Consider the following 20,195-nt stretch of genomic DNA (forward strand, 5'->3'; position numbering starts at 1 on the left):
CAGAATAAGCAGGTGAGAATCACTTTTGGATTCTCTTGCAAGAAAAGTAACCAGTTTGGAGTAATGATGTATCATAACAACCGGCTCATAAAGTCCTTTGAAAAGGTGGGATGCCAAGTAAAGGTGAGTGGTTAATGTTTTTAGCATAAATATTGAAAAAAGTAGGAAGAGAATTTAAATTATATAAAGGTAGATAGGTTTATTGATGGTTTTTACTTACATCTTCAAATGGTTGTTATATTCTGATATGGAATTTAGTTAGTGGTCCCATGTTGAAAACCTCTTGCTACTTCTCATTCTTCACAGAAGTTATCTCAGGAAATTTACTGAATCTTTTTTCTAGATATCTGTTAATATAAGGTAGAGTTAAAACAACAGCACCTTTATCATGTGTATCAGCTCCTTAGTGTGTAAGTTAGTTCTTTCCATTATTTTGGGGACTCAGTAAGGCATCATGGAAGGTGCATAAAAATTTTGTGGCTGAAACCAAGATTTGGGACCTGGATTTTCTACATATAGACTGTGTCAAGGATTTAATTTCTTCAAGGCTGGATATTCCTGTCTTTAAAATGGAAACAATAGCCGGGCATGGTGGCGCTCGCTTGTAATCCCCGCACTTGGGAGGCAGAGACAAGAGGATCGCGCAGGTTCGAAGCCAGCCGCGCACGCTGACTTAGGAGACTCTGTTTCCAAATTAAAAAATGTAAAAATAGGTCTGGGAGTGTAGCCCGGAGGTACAAGGGCTTCCAGGAGCCCCAGTACCACCAATAAGTAAATAAACAAATAAATAAATATAAAATGGAAACAATCAAGCCGGGCGTGGTGGCACACACTTATAATCCCTGCGCTTGGGAGGCGGAGACAGGAGGATCGTGCAGGTTCGAAGCCAGCCTCACTGGCTTAAGAAGAGACCCTGTTTCCAAATAAAAATATAAAAATAGGTCTGGGAGTGTAGCCCGGAGGTGGAAGGGCTTCCAGGAACCCCGTACCACACACATAAAAATGGAAACAATAAAATAATCTTACCTTCTTTGCCTATTGTACAGCTTATAGGGTTGAAATATTTATATGTGAAAATATTTTATAAACTAAACTATGTAATGTTATCATATTTAATGTTTTAATAATTTAAGATAGCAATTTCTACAAGTATCCCTTTCATTCCTGTTGACAAATTGGATTACTAAAGCACAAGAAATGATAAACAGCTTTATTTTACACAGCACACAATTACATAAAGCCAGGGTAGCTAATTTTCAGTTTATTGTGTTTGTTCTTCTTCTGTCACCTTTAGACAACTCATGTTTGTATGCCAATCAAAGTACACCTTAACTCAGTTCCTTCCATTAAGGAATAAAGAAATATTTAAAATCCCAAAGTCTCTTACATCAATTTATGCTTAATAACAGTCTAATTCTCTTTAGTAGTCATTTGGTAGCCTGTATATGTGGGGAAATGCTTATTTTAATAGATGAGATGTGACAATCACATAACATTCCTAAAAGTTTTTTCAGATGAAGCTTCATTTCAGTTCCCTTGAATAATAATATATAGTCATGCTTTTTAGCTGTGTAATTCTTTATTCCATGAAATCTTATGTCAATCCTCAAATATGAAAAAGTGGAGGTTGTGTGAATGAAGTAGAGATAGTTAATTATCCCTAAAGAATCCTAGAGATCTGTGAATCGTTTTAAAATCTCTGCTCTGGGAGTTTTCAGTTCCATGTAATACTCTCAGCGTATTGAAGTACATTCTATGTGTTTCTCTAGATATCAGTGGTCTTTCCGTACATTTAAACATTATGTAACCTTTCTATCATTATATTATCATTTGGAACTGAAAGGAAATGCCCCCCCCCAGAAGTCAACAGTAATGTAACTGTTAAATTAATATTTTTCCTAAGCCAACTTGTGGAGAAGGTGTGGGAGTAATTGGAGTCATTGAGTGCAATTTTCTTAAACCTGCCTACAACAAACAAGACTTTGAGTACACCAAGGAGTACCGGTGAGTCATTCCCAATCTGAGAACACTTCTGTTAATCTATTCAGATATAATTTTATTCTCTGAAATCTCTAAAAATTAGCCAGATATGTTAACTGAGATTAATTCAAATCTATTTCTAAGATCAGAGATAAAATGCTTTATTTTTTAAATTTAAGCTTACTGATACTTGATATATGGTGTCCAGTTGGGATAAATCTTACTTTTAGAAGTTATAGAAAGAACATAAGACTCTTTTGGTAACTATTTCTGGTGAAATAAGGAGCCGTTCTATTGATCTTAGTTTAAAAAGATGAATATATCTGAAGTTATTGAGTACATTGGGGGAAATTTTTGAAGTTTCTTCCAAAATATTTTCTTGAAGCCAGTGAAAATGCTTTAGAGAAAGAGTTGGAACATCAACAAAGACATGTGTGCTTTTATGGAAGTATCTAGTATTTGTTCCTGTTTGTCTTCACAAAAGAATTAACACTGAAGCTGAACCAGTTGTGATACTTTTAGGAGATGAAGAATGAAGTTGTTAAAACCAAGCTAGAAGAGCTTTTTGTTTTCTTTATTTTTGGTGTTACTGGTCTCACTAAGCTGATGAGAGCCTCGCTAAGTAGCTGAGGCTGTCTTTGAACCTGCATGATCCTCCTATCTTAACCTCCCAAATACTAGGACTACAAGCGTGCACCACCACACCTAGCTCTTGTTTTGTTTTCAAATTTTTGGAGACCAATGAATCATTCATTTTTTTCATCAGTTATTCTGAGATAGCTCTTATATATCCGATAGGACGAAAGAGACATATGGCTGAAAAATTAAAGACCGTAGGACATATAGATGAAAAATTAAAGTTTTTAATGCCCTTGAACAAGTGTGATAAGATATATGCAAGTAAGAAACTTAAATACCCATAAAATAATTGCTTTAATAGGGCATATCTGCAAAATGGGGAAGACCTTAAAATATGCCGAAAGGAATCAAAAAAGACTTCTCAAAGTAGATTATATTTTACCTGGGTGTGGTGGCACATGCTTATAATCTCAACATTTGGGAGGCTGAGACCAGAGGATCGCGGTTCTCGGATAGTCTCAGCTACTTAGCCCCCCGCCCCCCACAACTCAGTGAGACCCTGTTTCAAAATAAAGAATAAAAAAATAAGGCAGGGGGTATAGCTCAGAGGTCGAATGCCCCTGTGTTCTATCCCCAGACCTGCAAAAAAAAAAAAGAAAAAGAAAAAAAGTATATTACATTTTAGCTTAAACTTGAAGGAAAAGTTGAAATTTTCTAGATAAACAAATAGGGGATGAACATTCTAAGAAGCTAAGAAGAGAGAATATATATATATATAATCTCCATAGAAAGATAAGGGAATTCTGGGAATGTAAAGAAAAAGAAGGCAAAGGGGATTTTGGTTTCATATTCCTTTATATCCCATTAGCAAATTTTTTTTTTCTTAGTGTGGGAGAAGGCCATTTCCCAGCTCTCTCCTTTGTGCCTCAAACCATAATAAACTTAATTAAATATTGGACCTTGTTTTATCAAGAATCATAAGAACTTTAGGCTTAGTTGTTTGACAAAGGGACACTAATTTGAAAGGCAACTTTAAATTAATTTCAGTGTAATTGGGTTTTGGTCACTCAGGCTACTCAGTGATTATGGTAACTTTATTCCTTCAATCTGAGTAAATTAGTTGTTTAAATACAAGTCTGACCCATAATAAAGTAGACCTTTGACCGTGTGTGTGTGTGTGTGTGTGTGTGTGTGTGTGTGTTTACCAGGGATTGAACCCTGGGATGTTCTACCTCTGAGCTACACCTGCAGCCCTAATTCATTTTTTATTTTGAAATAGGGTCTTACTAAGTTGCTGAGGTCTTCATTAACTAAACTGCTAAGATTGTGCACAAAACTGCAATCCTCCTGTCTCGGTCTCCCAAGTACTAGGATTACAGGTGTGTGCCACTATGCCTGGCTTTGGACTTTACTTTTTTTTTTTTTTTTTTTTTTTTGCAGTACTGGGGATTGAATCCGGGTCATTCTACCTCGGAGCTATACCCCTATCCCTATTTTTATCTGGGTCTGGGGATGGAGCCCAGGGACATTTGACAACTGAGCTACACCCCCTGTCCTATTTTTTATTCTTTATTTTGAAACAGGGGTTCATTAAGTTGTGGAGGGCCTCACTAAGTAGATGAGGCTGTCAGTGAACCACGATCTTCCTATCTCAGCCTTCCGAATGCTGGGATTACAATCATATTTTTTATTCTTTATTTTGAAACAGGGTTGCACTAAGTTGCAGAGGGCTACACTGAGTAGATAAGGCTGGCTGTGAACCTCCGATCTTCCTGTCTCGGTCTCCCACATACTGGGATTACAAGCATGTGCCACCATGTCCAGCTCTGAACTTTACTCTTAAGAGTGAAAATTTAGAAGTGACATTAAACAGAAGTCTCAGAGCCAAGTTATTCTTTCTCTTGAGTGAAAAGAAGACTGTGAACTTCTGATGATTGTCTAAATAGTTAAAATCTTTGAAATTCAAATGTCAGATATTGAAATTATTTAGTAACTTTCTATATCATATTTGCCACCTTACCATCCAAATCTACATTTTAAATGTTGGACACATTAAACACTTTGTTTTTGATGTCTAATTTTGGTATGATGAATTCAAAGTAATTGCAGAGGATCTAAAATAGAGTAGATTTATTTAGTTAAAGCCATAGGATTTATGACTAAAGTAGCTTAAAATGTGCTACAAATCTTATTAAAACAGAATTAGGCTGGGTGTGGTGGCATACAATTGTAATGAGACAGGAGGATCGCACAGGTTCGAAGCCAGCCTCAGCTACTTAGTGAGGCTCTCAGCAACTTACTGTGACCCTGTTTCCAAATAAAGTATAAAACAGGTCTGGTAGTATAGCCCTTGGGTTCCACCCCCAGTACCATGGGGAAAAAAACAGAATTAGAGCCGAGCATGATGGTGCATGCTTATAGTCCTTGTACTTGGGAGGCTGAGACAGGAGGATCACAGGCTCAAGGTCAGCCTCAGCTACTTATTGAGACCCTCTGCAACTTAGTGAGATCCTGTTTCAAAATAAAGAATAAAAAATAGAGCTGGGAAAGTAGCTTGGAGGTAGAATGCCTTTGGGTTCATCCCGCAATACCACAAAAAACTAAAACAAAAACAAAACAGATTTAGTATACCATCCTGCATACAATTTTTGAGGATAATGAGTTTGCATAATTGCTATCCAATTTTGGCACTGTTATTCCCCTTTTTGTGGCACTGGGGATTGAAACCAGAGGCAGTCTCTCTCTGAGCTACACCCCCATCCCTATTTGTTCTTTTCAAATATGGTCTAAGTTTCCATGTGCTAGCCTCAATCTGTAGTCCTCTTATCTTAACTTCAGAAATACTGAGATTATAGGCATGTGCCACCATATCTGGCTCCCCACTTCTTTTTATGATGCTGGGTATTGAACACAGGGTCTTACATATGCTGAGCATACACTCTACCATTGACCTACCACTGGCTCCATTGTCCTTTTGTACTTAATTTCCTTTATATAAAAATAAGTTTTTTCGATAAAAATATGGGAATTTGAGAGAGGGATTAATAAAGGTTATCTCCTATCACAAACTCATCCTATAAGTATCATGAATATCAAAACTAAAAATTGTAAAACACACCAGCCATCATACTTCTGGAATGTATACCAATAAATCATCTGTGATATCACTTAACAGTTGTACATATCAGATTTCAGCTGAAACTATCAGGGCTCAAACTTTTAAAACATTTGTAGAGTGAACTTCATCATAAGAAATAGAATCAATGCACTTTAACCATTCCATTGGTACATAAAAAAGTGGATAAGCTTTGTGGAATTTTCTAGAGGAAACAAAACCATTGTTACTTTCTTTAAGTATCTTATAGACTGTTTGTAATAGTAGATTGCCATGTATATAAAATAAATTAGCAATAAAATGGCTGCCTTATTGATGAAAGCCTAACTGGTATGGTATAAAAAAATGCCCTGATAGAATGGATAGAGAAAGTTTTAGGTACACAGTTGCATTTATGATATGTCTTAAAGGATACAAGATTTAGAAAAGAGAAGGAATGAAATTCCAAGATGAATTTGTGTCCTGAGCCTAAGGTAATGATAGGAACTCAGAATAGTTAACCGTATGGGAAGTAAGGATATGTGGATATATCTGGAGTGAAGGGAAATCAAGTTATATAGATAGAATAGGGCTAAATCCTAGAGCAAGAATTGCCAAACATTTTCTGAGAAGGGCAAAAGGTAAATACTTGGGACTTTGTGGGCCATACTGGCTTCTTTCACAACTACTAAATTCTGCCATAGTATGAAAGCAGATATAGACAAAGTAAAGGAATTGGAATGGCTCTATCCAATACAGTTCTGTTTACAAAAACAGGGGATGAATAGGAATTGTGTCCTGGGCTGTAGTTTGCTTACCCCTGTCCTAGAACCGCCATTCCTGAACTGTGTGCCAAGCTACACATAATGAACCCACAGGGTAGCCATGAGATATTTTAAAATTTTGAGGGAAATATAGTTGATAATCATCTTAAGTCTAGTGGCTTAAAACAGCACTAAACTATTGTAGAATTCTGTAGGTTAAAAGTCTGAAACAGATCTCATGGGGCTAAAATCAAAGTGTTGGCAGGCTGCATTCCTTTCTGGAGACTCTAGAGGAGAATCCATTTCCTTGCCTTTTCCAAGATCTAGAGGCTGCCAGCATTCCTTGGCTCAAGGCCTTCTTCTTCCAACTTCAAAGTCAGCGGCGATGGTTGAGTTCTCCTCACATTGCCCTCTTCCAGTGACCTTGTTTCTATTATCACATCTCCTTTACTTATGCTGACTCTTCTACCTCACCATTCCACTTTTGAAGACCTTGTCTTCAAAACACTCCCTGTATTAAGGTCAGCTGATAAGTAACCTTAATTCCATCTGTGATCTTAATTTCCACTTGATATGTAACCTAGCATACTCAAAATGTTCAGGCATTAGAACATACACATCTTTGGAGGACCAGTCTGCCCACTGATAACTGAATATTCATTTACTCCTCACAAGCAAAATATGTTTACCCCATCCTAATGTATTTTGTTCATGCTACAACTCTATCCTAGAATTCCCAGCAGGATCAACCTATTATTAGTATTAACTCAGAGTATAAAACTTCAGCTAATTGTTATCAGTTCAAAAGTCCCAAATATCATTGTCTTAATCACATATGCATAATACTCTGAGTATGATACATCATGGGACAAGATTCTTCTTCAGGTGTGTCTTTCTCGTGACCTCTGTTTTTGTATTTTACACGTAAAATACAATAGTGAAACAAGCACAAGACACTGGCTTTATATATTCTGGGTCAAGTGGGAGAGAAAACAATAGGAATAAATGGATTTATAGGTAGCAAGGAATATCAGAAATCCAGCTAGGCAAACCCCATTGAATTTCAAAGACTGGTTTTAATTTTCTAGGGCTTACAACTCTGCCACCTGGTATTGGAGCTTTCTACTTTGGGCTTATAGTTCCACCCTGGAAATCATCTTTCCTTTTTCATGAAGGGTAGAATATGTTTGCAGCTGAGTAGTATTATTAGCTGGTTTCATGACTTTAGACGTATGAGGTTTGAACATCCGACAGGCTTCTTTTATTTTATATTCTCTTCATTCCTTTCAGTCCAACTACAAGTTTTTGTGTTGGTGCCATTCATAAGAACCTTGTGGATCTCCCCTGAATGTCATGAATATTCACTCCATTTAACAAGAGGCTCTTGACAGGTCTATCCTACATAATCCTATTTCTTTTTTTGGCTTCAGCTGAGATGGCTGTGGAGAACCATGAGTCATACGCTTAATCTTTTCAAAGAGTCTTTTGTGTGACTGAATATTCTGACCTTTTTGTTTTTATTGAGATATTACCACAAGGTTGTCCAATGTCACCCTCAGCTTTTTCTCTAAAGCATACTTCCTTAACAGTAAATCTCTAAATTTTAGCATCTCTTACAATTTGGATAGGCAGAAACTTTACCAAATCAGTTCTGATTCTTTTGTGCTTCTTCAACTCTTTTCTTTTCTTTTCTTTTCTTTTCTTTTCTTTTCTTTTCTTTTCTTTCTTTCTTTCTTTCTTGGTGGTACTGGGGTTCCTGGAAGCCCTTCTACCTCCGGGATACACTCCCAGACCTATTTTATATATATTTTTGAAACAGGGTCTCTTAAGCCAGCCCGGCTTACTTAGAACCTGTGGGATCCTCCTGTCTCCGCCTCCCAAGCGAGAGGATTACAAGCGTGCGCCACCACGCCCGGCTCTTTCTTTTTTTGTGTGTGTGTGAGTCTGGAGATGGAACCCAGGGGCATTCAACCTCAAAACTACACCTCCTGCCCTATTATTTATTTATTTTTAATTTTGAAACAGGGTCTCACTAAGTAGCTGAGGCTGTCCGCGAACCGCCATCCTCCAGTCTCAGCCTCCCGAATGCTGGGATTACAAGTGTGCGCCACCACACCCGGCTTCAGCTTATTTCTTTGCCCTCAAATTTTACACGAGCATATAGAGGATACAGGGCCAGACCTCCAACATTTTTCCTGGAGATCTCCTCAGCTGAATGTCCAGTTTCAACATTTACAAGTCGTGCTTTCCACAGAAATACAGATCACATTTTTTCTGAGCTTTCTACCACTATGTAACAAGGATCACCTTCCCTCAAGTTTTCTAGTTGCATGTGCCTCGTTTCCTTCTGAGTCTTCATTAGGAATTCCTTTAACATCCACATTTCTGCTAACAGTCTGTTTAAAATGATTTGAGTATTCTCTAAGGCATTTTGTGTTTTCTCTACTGTTCTTCTTCACTTCCTTCTGAGCCTTCACCAGTGAAGTGTTTAACATCCATATTTCCATTAACAATTGGTTCAAGGCAGTTTAGACTTTTTATTATGTTCCTGAAATTCTTCTCGCCTTTGCCAATGTTTAATTCCAAAGTCACATCCACATTTTTAGGTATTAGTTTCAGTAAAACCCCAATTCTGGGTAACAAAATTTGCAATTTTTACATCATATTTTTGTGAATCTGGGTTTAATTTATTTACATATAAGGTAATCAGTATGAGTTTAGAGACTTCCGGGAAGATGGCGACCAAGAAAAGCGGGGCTTAAGAGCCCCGCTAACAACCAATCTCCATTACTACAAAATCAGTGCCTATCATAGCCAGAAAACACCATCACCAGAGAAACAGAAAAATCACCAGGCTCCAGAGAGGAAGGGGACTCAGAACGGAGCTTAGAGCCACAGAGGAGATACACCGGCCTCATGCCCGGGGGCGCGGCAGCAGTGCCTTACTACCAGCGGCAGCAGCGAATTCACCGGACGGCTACAGTGAGCCAAGGTGAGCCGCTGCAGAACAGCCAGGCGGGATTTTTCAGCGCAGGGAGCATCTAAAGCTCCCAGTGGCTGAGCTCAGCACACGCTGCATGGACTCAGAGCTGAGCTCAAAACCAGCGAAGAAATACGCCAGCCTCACGGCCGAGGGCGTGTCAGCGGCACCATATTGCCACCGGCGGCGGCAGCAGTGAATTCACCGAGTCCACTACAGCTCCATCTGCGTACTCAACAACAGTGAGTCAAATTGCAGGCCCCAGAGAAGAAATCCCAGTACTGCACTCCCAGGGACTTGACCCAGTGGGGGAGTGGCAGTGGCAGAGATATCACACCATAGGAAAACGCCCAACCTGTCACCCCCCCCCCATGGTCTAAAGCAGCCTCGATTGACTCCCTGGGTCTGAGACTCTGTGATACAACACAGTAAAGGAGTAGTGGGAACTGAGATACCACAGACTTGAGATCCAGAGCACCTTAAATGAAGTCATAGTGACCCAAGGGAAGAACCCAGAGAAGGCATAAACTTCCGAAATCATGGGAAAGAGGAACAACAATGGAGCAATGAATGCCCACAACTCCACAACATCAGAACCCAATAAAACAGAAATTCAGAGATTTCTAGAAGATCAAATCAGGAAAATAACTGTAGAAATAATAGAGGTGTTTCGAAAAGAATTCAGAGAGAGCCAAAAAGAGATAAAGGATGCAATTAATGAAGTAAAGGCCTCAATTCAAAGTACAAACAACCGATTAGACCACATGGAGAATAGAATCTTGCTCCTAGAAGATGATCAATCCAAAAATGAATGCATAGTTTCTAATCTAGGAAAAAATATCTGACAGCAGGAATCTGACATTGAAGAAATATGGGCCCATTTTAAGAGAGCTAACCTAAGAATTATTGGAATAGAGGAGGGAAAAGAAGGTGAAACCAAAGGGATCAACAATCTCTTCAAGGAAGTAATAGCAGAAAATTTTCCAAACATAGAGCAAGAGGTCGATATACAGGTCCAGGAAACTTATAGAACTCCCTTGACAGGATTGGAGAAGAGGATCCCCACGCCACATAATTGTCAAAATGACCAATGTGGAAGCCAAGAAGAGAATCTTAAAGGCAACAAAAACAAAGGGCCAAGTGACATTCAGAGGCAAACCAATTAAAATCACTCCAGACTTCCCAAACCAAGTCATGAGAGCCAGAAGGGCTTGGAGTAACATACTCCAAACTCTGAAAGAAAACAACTTCCAGCCAAAAATTTCCTACCCAGCAAAACTTTCTATCAAATTAGATGGGGAAATAAGAAGTTTCCACGACTAACAGAAACTGAAGGAATTTATGTCTTCAAAACCAGTGCTAGAGAAAATACTCAAAGAGATTAACTACAAAGAAGAAATAGGTAACACACACCAGAACCAGAGAAATAAGAGTTTCCATCCAACAGACAACTAAGATTGGTTATCTGTGGAGATTCATTATTTATGTTAGTCTTTTACCTATCTCTAAATGGTATTGTTTGCCTTTATTGTTAATTTTTAGGATTTCTAGTTGGAATATTAATATACCTTCAGATATAGCATTTAGAAATATTTTATCCCATTCTATCAGTAACTTTTAACTTTGTTTACATTGTCTTTGGATATACAATATTTTTTATTTTTTAGGGAGTTTTATACTCTTCTGTTGCCTATGCCATTGAAATCATATCCAAGAAATCACTGCCAATTTCAGTGTTGTGAGATTTTATGACCCATATTTTCTTCTAAAAGTTTATAGTCTTAAGATTTATATTTAGGGCCTTTTATCTATTTTGAGTTAATATTTGTATATGGGATTAGGTAAGGGTCCAATTTTATTCTTTTTCATGTAATTATTATTTTTCAACAATATTTAGTTAAAATATTATTATTTCCCCCACCAAATGTTCGTGGAAATCTTGTCAAAAATAACTTGACAATATAGGGAAGAATGTGTCTCTAGGCTTTTATTTAACTCCAATGGTTTATATATCTGCCTTTAGAACAGTACTACACTGTTTCAATTATTGTAGCTTTATATGGTTTGAAATCAGAAAATATATATCTTCTAGCTTTGTTCTTTTTCGAGATCGTTTTGGGTATCTAGAGTCTATATTCCATATTAGGATAGATTTTTTTTCTGAAAAAGAAATATATAAATACATGATAGTTTCACCTAAAAAAAAGAAAAAATATTCTCTGGTAAGAAAGAAAGCAAAAAGAAATATTGAAATGTTATCTTTAAGTTATCAAAAGCTTGGTATCAGACAAATGAAACTGTTATGTGAGATTATCATTGTTAATTTTGGATAAATTGCTATAATACTAGATGTCAAACACTAAGCCAAGAATGGGAAGGAGGGATGGGGAGGGAATGGGGTGGGGATTGGGTGGAGGCTGATTGGGCGATGTGTGCATGTAAGTCTACAAAAGTTTGTATCCCACTATGATATATTAATACAGTGCACCAATAAAAAATTAAAACATATATGAGTTTAACCTATTTACATTTAAAATAATCGCTGGCAAGGAGAGACTTACCTTTGTCATGTTGCTATTTGTTTTCTATACACCTTATGTAGCTTTCGTGTCCTTCATTCCCTAAATTGCTATCTTCTTTTTTGTTCAGTTGTTAGTTTTGCAGTGAAATATTCAAACTCCTTTCGCATTTCCTTCTGTATGTTTTATAGCTACATTGTGGTTATCATGGGGAACACAACTAACATCCCTAAGTTATACTATTTTGAATTAATCCCAGCTCAACTTCATTTATACATAAAAATTCTCTTTAATAGCTATTTACTACCTTTTCATTATAAAATGTGGAGTTAAAAACCAAAGTTACAGTAGTACTTAGCTTTTAGACTCATCGTTTTAAATGAATTCTCTGAAGTAATGTAAAAATCAGAAAGTAAAGTTACAAATTCCAAGTACCCCTTAAATATGATGAGTTACTTCTTGCTTGCTTTCTTGCTGTTTTCAAGACTGTCTTTGTCTTTTAATGGTTTTATTATAATTGAGTCTTAATGTGGACCTCTCTGAGTTCATTCTACTTAAAATTTGTTGTTGACCCTGAGTCTACTATTGCTCATTTGGGAAAAGAGATAAAAAGAACAAGAACCAGAGCTCAGATACACTCTCCAATACCAGCTATGTAGTACAAGATTATAGAAGCTTTCTGTTAATTAATGCTGTTACTGCTGTGTTCAACATTTGGATATGGAGGAACTATATAATCATACTAAAGTTAATATTTGCCAGATATAGTGTTGTATACCTGTAATCTTAGTACTTGGGAGGCTAAGACTGGAGGATCCCAGGTTCGAGGCCAGCTTCAGCAACATAGCAAGATCAGTAACTTAGCAAGATCTCATTTCAAAATAAAAATAAAAAGGACTGTGATGTAGCTCAGAGGTAGAATGTCCTTGGATTCAATTCCTAGCACTAAAAAGTTAATATTTGATTAATTTATAATAGATATATAGCATTTGATCCTGACTTTCAGTTTGATCCTGAATTACCTGTCATCATCTGACAACTAATTTCCTATCACCTTACCAGTATTTGGCTCTGTCCTAGCCCTGCAATTTGGTCCTCTGACATAGTCTCTAAGATCTCATAGTCTTGTAGTCTCACCTTTTTTGTGATGCTACAAGCCCTGAAAATTTATAGAACTCTACTTTTTAAGCATTGTGACTTTACATTGTCAGTCAAAGTATAACTATTCAGCATTATGACTGGTGTTATGATACGTAGTGTTCAAAAGCAGTGGATTTTTATCTTACTTTCTTAAGGTGTAGATGTTTGAAACTATGCTGAATATTCTAAATTGTTGGTTTCTGTTAATGGGAGCTCCCAAGTGAGTGAAAATCTGTTCAACAAGTACTGAACTTTGACATACTTCTTGCATCTTTTTTCAGGTTGACAATAAATGCTCTTGCTCAGAAGCTCAATGCTTATTGGAAGGAAAAGATATCTCAAGAGAATTTTGAGACCTCAGCCATAGCCAGGCCAGTACCTTCAGTAATAAAATATAGAATACAAAATATTATGGGTAATATTAATTGATCAAGTGAAAAGAACAAGGGTAAAATGATGCTTTCCATATCAGGAAGTTTAACTAAAAATGAGAAAATAAAGGTACTAATTGTATTCTTTTCTAAACTTCTTTTGGTTTTCTACTTGTGAGGTTTGGGTCATAAATATGAAGAGTTCAGTACTGTCAGTTTTATAGAAGCAGTGTAATATATTGGAAGATAATGGCCAAATAAATAGGACACTATGCGGTTGAAAGTTGGGATCTGCTTCTTAATGGTTGGATGGGCTTGAGTAAGTTACTCCATTTCTCTGAGTAGAGTGAATTAGGAAGCATTAACACTTTAATGCCCGGCATAAAGGAGGTGTTCAGACATGTTAGAAAACTTCCCTTCTCTTTATTTCTAGTGAATATTGTTGGGACCAAACTAGTATTTCAGAATGGAAATAGCACAGCATATTATAGAGCAGGTCGAATTTATTGAATTGAAGACAGAACAAGATGAAAATAACTTCTTTAAATGAGAAAAGGAATATAATATAGAGGATATACTGCATAACCACACACAGTCAGTTACACCATCTATTAAGACAAAGATTTAGAGTGTTAGAGTTCATTTTTGGGGGAGGCATCAACTTCTTTTTAATGAAAGCTACCACACAAATGTATAAAACCTTGTTTCAAATGCATCCTAATGGCTGTATATACGTTTCCAACTTATTCTAAAAATCTTAGTTCTTGTCCATCCACCATCATTTTCAAAGAAATGCAAATTAAGATGAGATGCCTGTTCTGCCTTACAAATTAGCATTAATTAATGCAGAGAAACAGATGTTCATATACTGCTAGAGAGTGTATGTGCTAGAGGCATAATTATAATAATGGCAATTATTTATTGAGTACTTATTTATATGCCTTGTGATATTCTGAGATCTGTTTTTGTGTGTATGGTACTAGGGATTGTAACTCCAAGCTACACCCCTAGCCCTATTTTATACAAGGTTTCTCTGAATTGCAAAGGGTGTCACTAAGTAGCTGAGTCTGGCCATGAACCTGTGATCCTCCTGTCTCAGCCTCCCAATGTGCACCACCATGCCCAGCTTTAGAGTTCTTTACCTGTAATAATTTATCTAATAATTATGACTCTAAGATAGATATTATTTTCCTTACAGAGCTAGAGATTGATACACTAAGATCTTAAGTAACTTGGTTAGACAGGATTAGACAAGTAGAAAGTGGGAGAGCTGAAGTTCAGACATAGACAGTCTGGTCACTAAACCCAAATTCTTAACCCCTACACTTTTCTGAAGGGATATGGTAAGTAAATATAGTACAGTTCCTTCAACTTCCTATTTAATATAAAGATGAGTGAAAACCCCTTTCCTACCTGCCTGGATTGAAGTATCCACCATGATCTGCGTGTAACCCAAAGCAGACAGTTGCTGCCTCTCAGTGTGCTTCTCCCTAAGAGCATAATACTGGCATCTTTCTGCAACAGACTCTTGTGTACATATGCATAAAGAACTAAAGCTAATATGACCTTTCCTCTGCTCCTCCCACTCCTCTTCACCCCCACCACTAATTCTAAAACTGCTTATTGCTTGGTTTTGACTCTACAGGAAAAGGAGGTTGTGTGGAAATATATAGACACCAGAGGTCAGTCCTGAGCTTGGAGCTTAAAGGTTGCAAATCTGTAGAAGCCTGGGGCTAAGAGATAGGAAACTATAGGTCTAAAAATGTGTATAAACTGTATTTGTTAAAATAGATTATTTAAAAGGAAAGGAAATTGTATTTGAATGGTATAATAACTAGAAGAAAAACGATTTAAACAAAATTACTGGACCAGTGCTAAAATGAACCACAGCACCCATCGTAGTGGTGAAATTGAGCCTAGTACTTTTTAAGATCAACTTTGGGACTATCAACCTAATAAATTTTTTATTAAAGCATTGTAAATAAAAGGTTATTTTGAAAGGACAAAGAGGAATAGGGAGCATCTGCAGGAAATGGAGAAAATGTTTTGATGACAATACTTCAGGGATTTCTATAAGTATATCTTAAATCTGTTATGTGATTAGACAAATCACATAACATAGAAGCAAATAAAATGATTCTATGGATTTTATTCCTTGGTAATAATGTAATACATAATTAATAAATTTTAGAGTTAAAATTGTTCTATTATTTGTTTAGAACAAAAGATTCCAGAATATTATTGACCTCCATAAATAATTGTATCTCACCATGTTATTTTCCTATCCCTATCTTGTATCTCTATCTAGTATAGTTCTAACATTCTTTTATCTCTGAAGCTCAAAATATATGCATTTTAGACATCTTTAAAGTTCAAAATATACACATTTTAGACATCTGGACCATAACATTTCATTTCTAACACTTTTCATATATAAAATTGTGTGTGTGTGTGTGTGTGTGTGTGTGTGTGTGTGTGCATTTCTAATCTATGACAAAGCAAGAGCTAGGATGTACAGAATCACGCCTCTATTTTCCCTCATTCAGGGAGATTCCTGACCAGACATGGGTACAGTGTGATGAGTGTCTTAAATGGAGGAAGCTTCCTGGCAAGGTGGATCCATCTACATTACCTGCAAGATGGTTTTGTTATTATAATTCTCATCCAAAATATAGGTAAGGTTCCAGGACTTAGTATTATGCCTGAGACAACTCCTGATGTGTCTTTATATTCTAAAGCACGTTAAGTCTTCACCCTTTAGCCTAACATTCAAGCCCCTGTGCTGACCGGCCCCATCCTACCTAGCTGGTCTAATTTTTTTATTTTACCTTCACACAAACTCTGTTCTTTAATTAGGCCTATGGGTTCACTATTCCACACACCTGCCATGTTTATTCTCTCTTCCATGACTTAATGGCGTTTCTCCTGACTGCAAAGACCTCTTCTGTATGCCATCTGTCTACCCAAGTCATACCTATCTCAGGAGGAGAACCTTTTCATGTGACACTTTTCTTGGACAATAGTATAAAGTGATTTTACATCGACTTCTTCCAGTGTTTGACTCAGTATTTTTTCACATACTGTTTTATATTTCGTAATGTCATTTTTCCTATATATGTATATATGAAAACATATATAAACAGGCGTGGTGGTGCATGCTTGTAATCCCCGTGCTTGGGAGGCGGAGACAGGAGGATCGCACAGGTTCGAAGTCAGACGTGCTGGCTTAAGAGACATGTTTCAAAATTTTAAAAAGTATAAAAATAGGTCTGGGAGTGTAGCCCAGAGGTAGAAGGGTCTCCAGGAACCCCAGTACCACCAAAAAAAAAAACATATATAAAACATATATATGTTTTTGCTCTTCAGGAGATTTAAAATTCTTTAAGAACATGGTCTTTATATTTCATGTTGAGTGAATTTTTTATATGCCTCCTATTTGGGATCAGTGTTAATAGTACCTATTGTATATCCAGTGCTATTTATTTATGTGTTTGTCCTAATAAACCTTATGTTTCTTTTAGCTTCCAACATCTAAATAGTACCTGATGTATCTGTGGATGTTAACTTCAATCTAACAATTTTGTATTTGATTCAGTAGTCACATATATTCATAATAAGTCACTTTGTGTAAATCTAATTGTGACTTTCTTAAAATTCATTTTGCAAGATAAATACTGATAGAAAACTGCTACCAGGGTATGCTTTCTAGGGAAAATATCTAAAATGGAGTAAATTAAATTAATGAAGTATAGGTCTTTAATGTAATTCCTTCATAGTTTTTATATGTGCCTAAGCACCTTTTCATGAAGAACAAATTAGATTGTGTGACTAGAATTTAGGATTGAGTTTCTGGGGCTGGACTCAAACCTGAGTGTGTAGAGGTTTCATTTTTGTTTGTTTTCATTTTTTTTCTTTTTCTTTTTTTTTTTTTTTTTTGCGGTACTGGGGATGGAACCCAGTGGCATTCTAACTCGGAGCTACACCCCCAGCCCTATTTTTTATTCTTTATTTTGAAATAGGATCTCACTGAGTTGCAAAGTGCCTCACTAAGTAGCTGAGGATGTCCTTGAACTGTGATCCTCCTGTCTCAGCCTCCCAAATGCTGGGATTACAAGCTTGCACCACCACGCCTGTCTGAGGTTTCCGTTTTAAATAATCTTTTTTCTGCCTATACTTAGTCCAGGGACAGTCTTCCAGGGCACCTGAGTCCATTATAAAATGGGTATAACCTAGTTTCTAATAATTATTAATGTTTGATTTTAGGGATTATTTTTGCCACCGAATAAATCTCCAGTGCTCTTTCAGTTTTTACTCCATAAATTTTCTTCCTTATGCTTTACTTATAGCAATGTTTTGTCCTGTAAATGGCGTCTAAACTTTATGTTAGAGAGTTGTTAAATTACCCTATCATAGTGGTAAGGAAAGTAAAGGATAAAAGTAAAGAATGCTTTTTACTTCCAAAAGATGATTTATTCTCTGCACTGTAGGAGATGCTCTGTTCCAGAGGAACAAGAACTCATTGATGAAGACCTATACTTGAGCAAAGCTAAGAAACAGTTGAGTATGCATGATGTGGTATTCTGTATCATACAGCAAAAGATACTGAACTTTTGTAATAAGATAGTTTTGAAAAGAGGAATAATACTTTGGTGTTTTTAATGATTTACCTCTTTACTTCTCCATTTTATCATTTATTCCTTCTAACCATCTCCTGAATGTCCTAACTTCTTGTGGTTGTCTTTTATCTCTCTGTATCTATCCATCCCCTCCCCCCCCCTCTCTCTCAGAGAGAAAGAAATAGCATCTGAAAACTCTTCAGTAGCATAGTTCAGGAAGGCAACCCTAGTTACTCAGCAAGGCTAATATTTTTTCTAATTTGGAATGAAAATTATAGTCTAATATAACCTAAATCTACAATTGGTAATCCATTTCCGACTGAGATGTTTTGAGTGAACTAAATAGCATTTTTATCTTTTAGAGATCAAACTATTGAAAAGAAGAAGATTCCTACTGAAAATGAGAACCACCAGGTGAGAGATAGTATGGCCCTTTTCTTTCCTCACACAAAATTTTCCCCAACAGAATATATAGGTTGAAGGAAGCAGCAATTTTAAAGCTGCATAGAAATAACAAACCATTTCTTCTTGTGGTCTTTCTTTTTATTGGATCTTTGGGTTTTGTGTTGATCTGCTGTTACTGAAGTACTGACCACCTAAAATAGAACAGTCAAATAATTTCCCTGATTTTGATTCCTTACTGACTCTGGACAGGGTGAATGTCATATACGGTGTTACAGAATATTCAGGGTTGTGTTCCATCCTCATACAGGCTGCTCCTGTTGAGTGTCTGGTTTTCCTGTCTCCTTTCTTCCAGGATTCAGGGATGATTCCTTCCTCCTTCCTCTTGGGAAGAAGGGTGGTTCTTTGTGTCCCTCCCCGATCCCTGCTTTCAGGCTGGCTGGCTTTATAAAGACTCTGCTGTTTTGAATTTTCAGGAGCACTGTCTCTCGGACATGGTTGCCCAGCTCCGGACGCTGAAGGGTGCAATAAGGTTGGCCGTCCTTTCAGGGACACTCCTCTCCTGACAGCCACCATAGCACCCATATATCTTCCCTACCCAACCTTGCCTTTCTGCATGATTTCCCTCTTGACCCTCTTCCCCAGAGAGATCTGCTAGTCTAGTCGCATGTTAGAATCATCTTCTACCCACCCAATCAGGGTAGGTCAGACTGGTGACGATAGAGGCAATTTAATATGGATTCTTCTTCTGATATCCTGCTAAAACCCAGGCACATGAGTAATCAGGTTTTATACCCTAATATCTTGGCTTAATGGTCTAATGTCAAGATCGGGAGATTTCCTAGGACTGCCCTGTCCTCATTCAGTTTACCTCCCCTTTGTATTCCTTGCCTAATCATTCATACTATCTTCATAAGCTGGCTCTCCCACAGTTCCCAGATGCATGTCTCTGTGTGTGTGCCCTGTGAATATATGTTAGTCTCTTGCATGCATTTCTCCCAAACCAGCACAGACACTTGATGCAGTGCTTTTTCCCTCCACCTATACTCTCATCACAGATCTCAGAAGACTGAAACCCAGCCTTCAACTGGGTCACAAAAGAGAGAAATAGACAGTGATTGGGGGCCTTGGTTCATGCTGTGGGTGGGATATCTCTGAGAGCCAATAAATAAGTTGTGGGAGGTCTGTTGGTGTCTAACTGATAAGGTTAATAACCGGATGTGCCTGGGTTCAGTGTTCTAGTGTACATTACTGCGCGCTGTTTGTTTTGTGTAGGAAACAGTTTCTTTTTATTTGGCTACGCGTTCTTTCCTAGCATCAGAAGGATTGACTCATCTTCTGACATTTGGTTTGAATTTGGGATTTTTATAAATCTTTTTTTTTCTAGGTGTTCAGTAATCCACCAAAGATTCCTACTGTTCAAGAGATGGCTGGACTGAATGAAAAGACAATTGGATATGAGGGAATTGATAGCCCTAGCCTGCTTCCATCTATGAGAGAAGAAAGCAGATCACCTTCTCTTCAACTTAAGCCTCTGGATTCCAGTGTTTTTCAGTTTTCCAGGTGACTGAAAACATATTCTGTTGTCAATAGTAAGCCACAAGGTTTGTTTTCCTATACAGTAAGTTGGTATATCTTACTATGTTTATGTTTTTCCTAGAGCCTAGCATAGAGTTCACAAGGAAAAACACAATTTGGGGTTGACAGAAATATGTTTTGTGTGCACTCCTGGTTTTTCCACATTACAACT

General features: G+C 37.2%; 1 protein-coding gene across 3 annotated transcripts in view; it reads left to right on the top strand.

Moving 5' to 3' along the window:
- MORC4 (MORC family CW-type zinc finger 4) overlaps window positions 1-20,195 on the top strand; it is a gene marked incomplete at both ends in the record, with an annotated part of 58,939 nt that overhangs the window by 22,107 nt on the left and 16,637 nt on the right. For 2 of the 3 annotated variants that reach the window (XM_080718704.1, XM_080718706.1), the window contains 7 exons: window positions 4-123; window positions 1,904-2,004; window positions 13,338-13,440; window positions 15,978-16,102; window positions 17,915-17,983; window positions 18,406-18,457; window positions 19,833-20,008. In XM_080718704.1, the coding sequence (XP_080574830.1) occupies window positions 4-123; window positions 1,904-2,004; window positions 13,338-13,440; window positions 15,978-16,102; window positions 17,915-17,983; window positions 18,406-18,457; window positions 19,833-20,008 (746 nt within the window). The remainder of the gene's footprint in view (window positions 1-3; window positions 124-1,903; window positions 2,005-13,337; window positions 13,441-15,977; window positions 16,103-17,914; window positions 17,984-18,405; window positions 18,458-19,832; window positions 20,009-20,195) is intronic. The other variant, XM_080718705.1, reaches the window with a different exon arrangement.

The sequence above is a fragment of the Muscardinus avellanarius genome (assembly GCF_963383645.1).
Source record: "Muscardinus avellanarius genome assembly, chromosome: X".
NCBI classification, from domain to species: Eukaryota; Metazoa; Chordata; class Mammalia; order Rodentia; family Gliridae; genus Muscardinus; species Muscardinus avellanarius.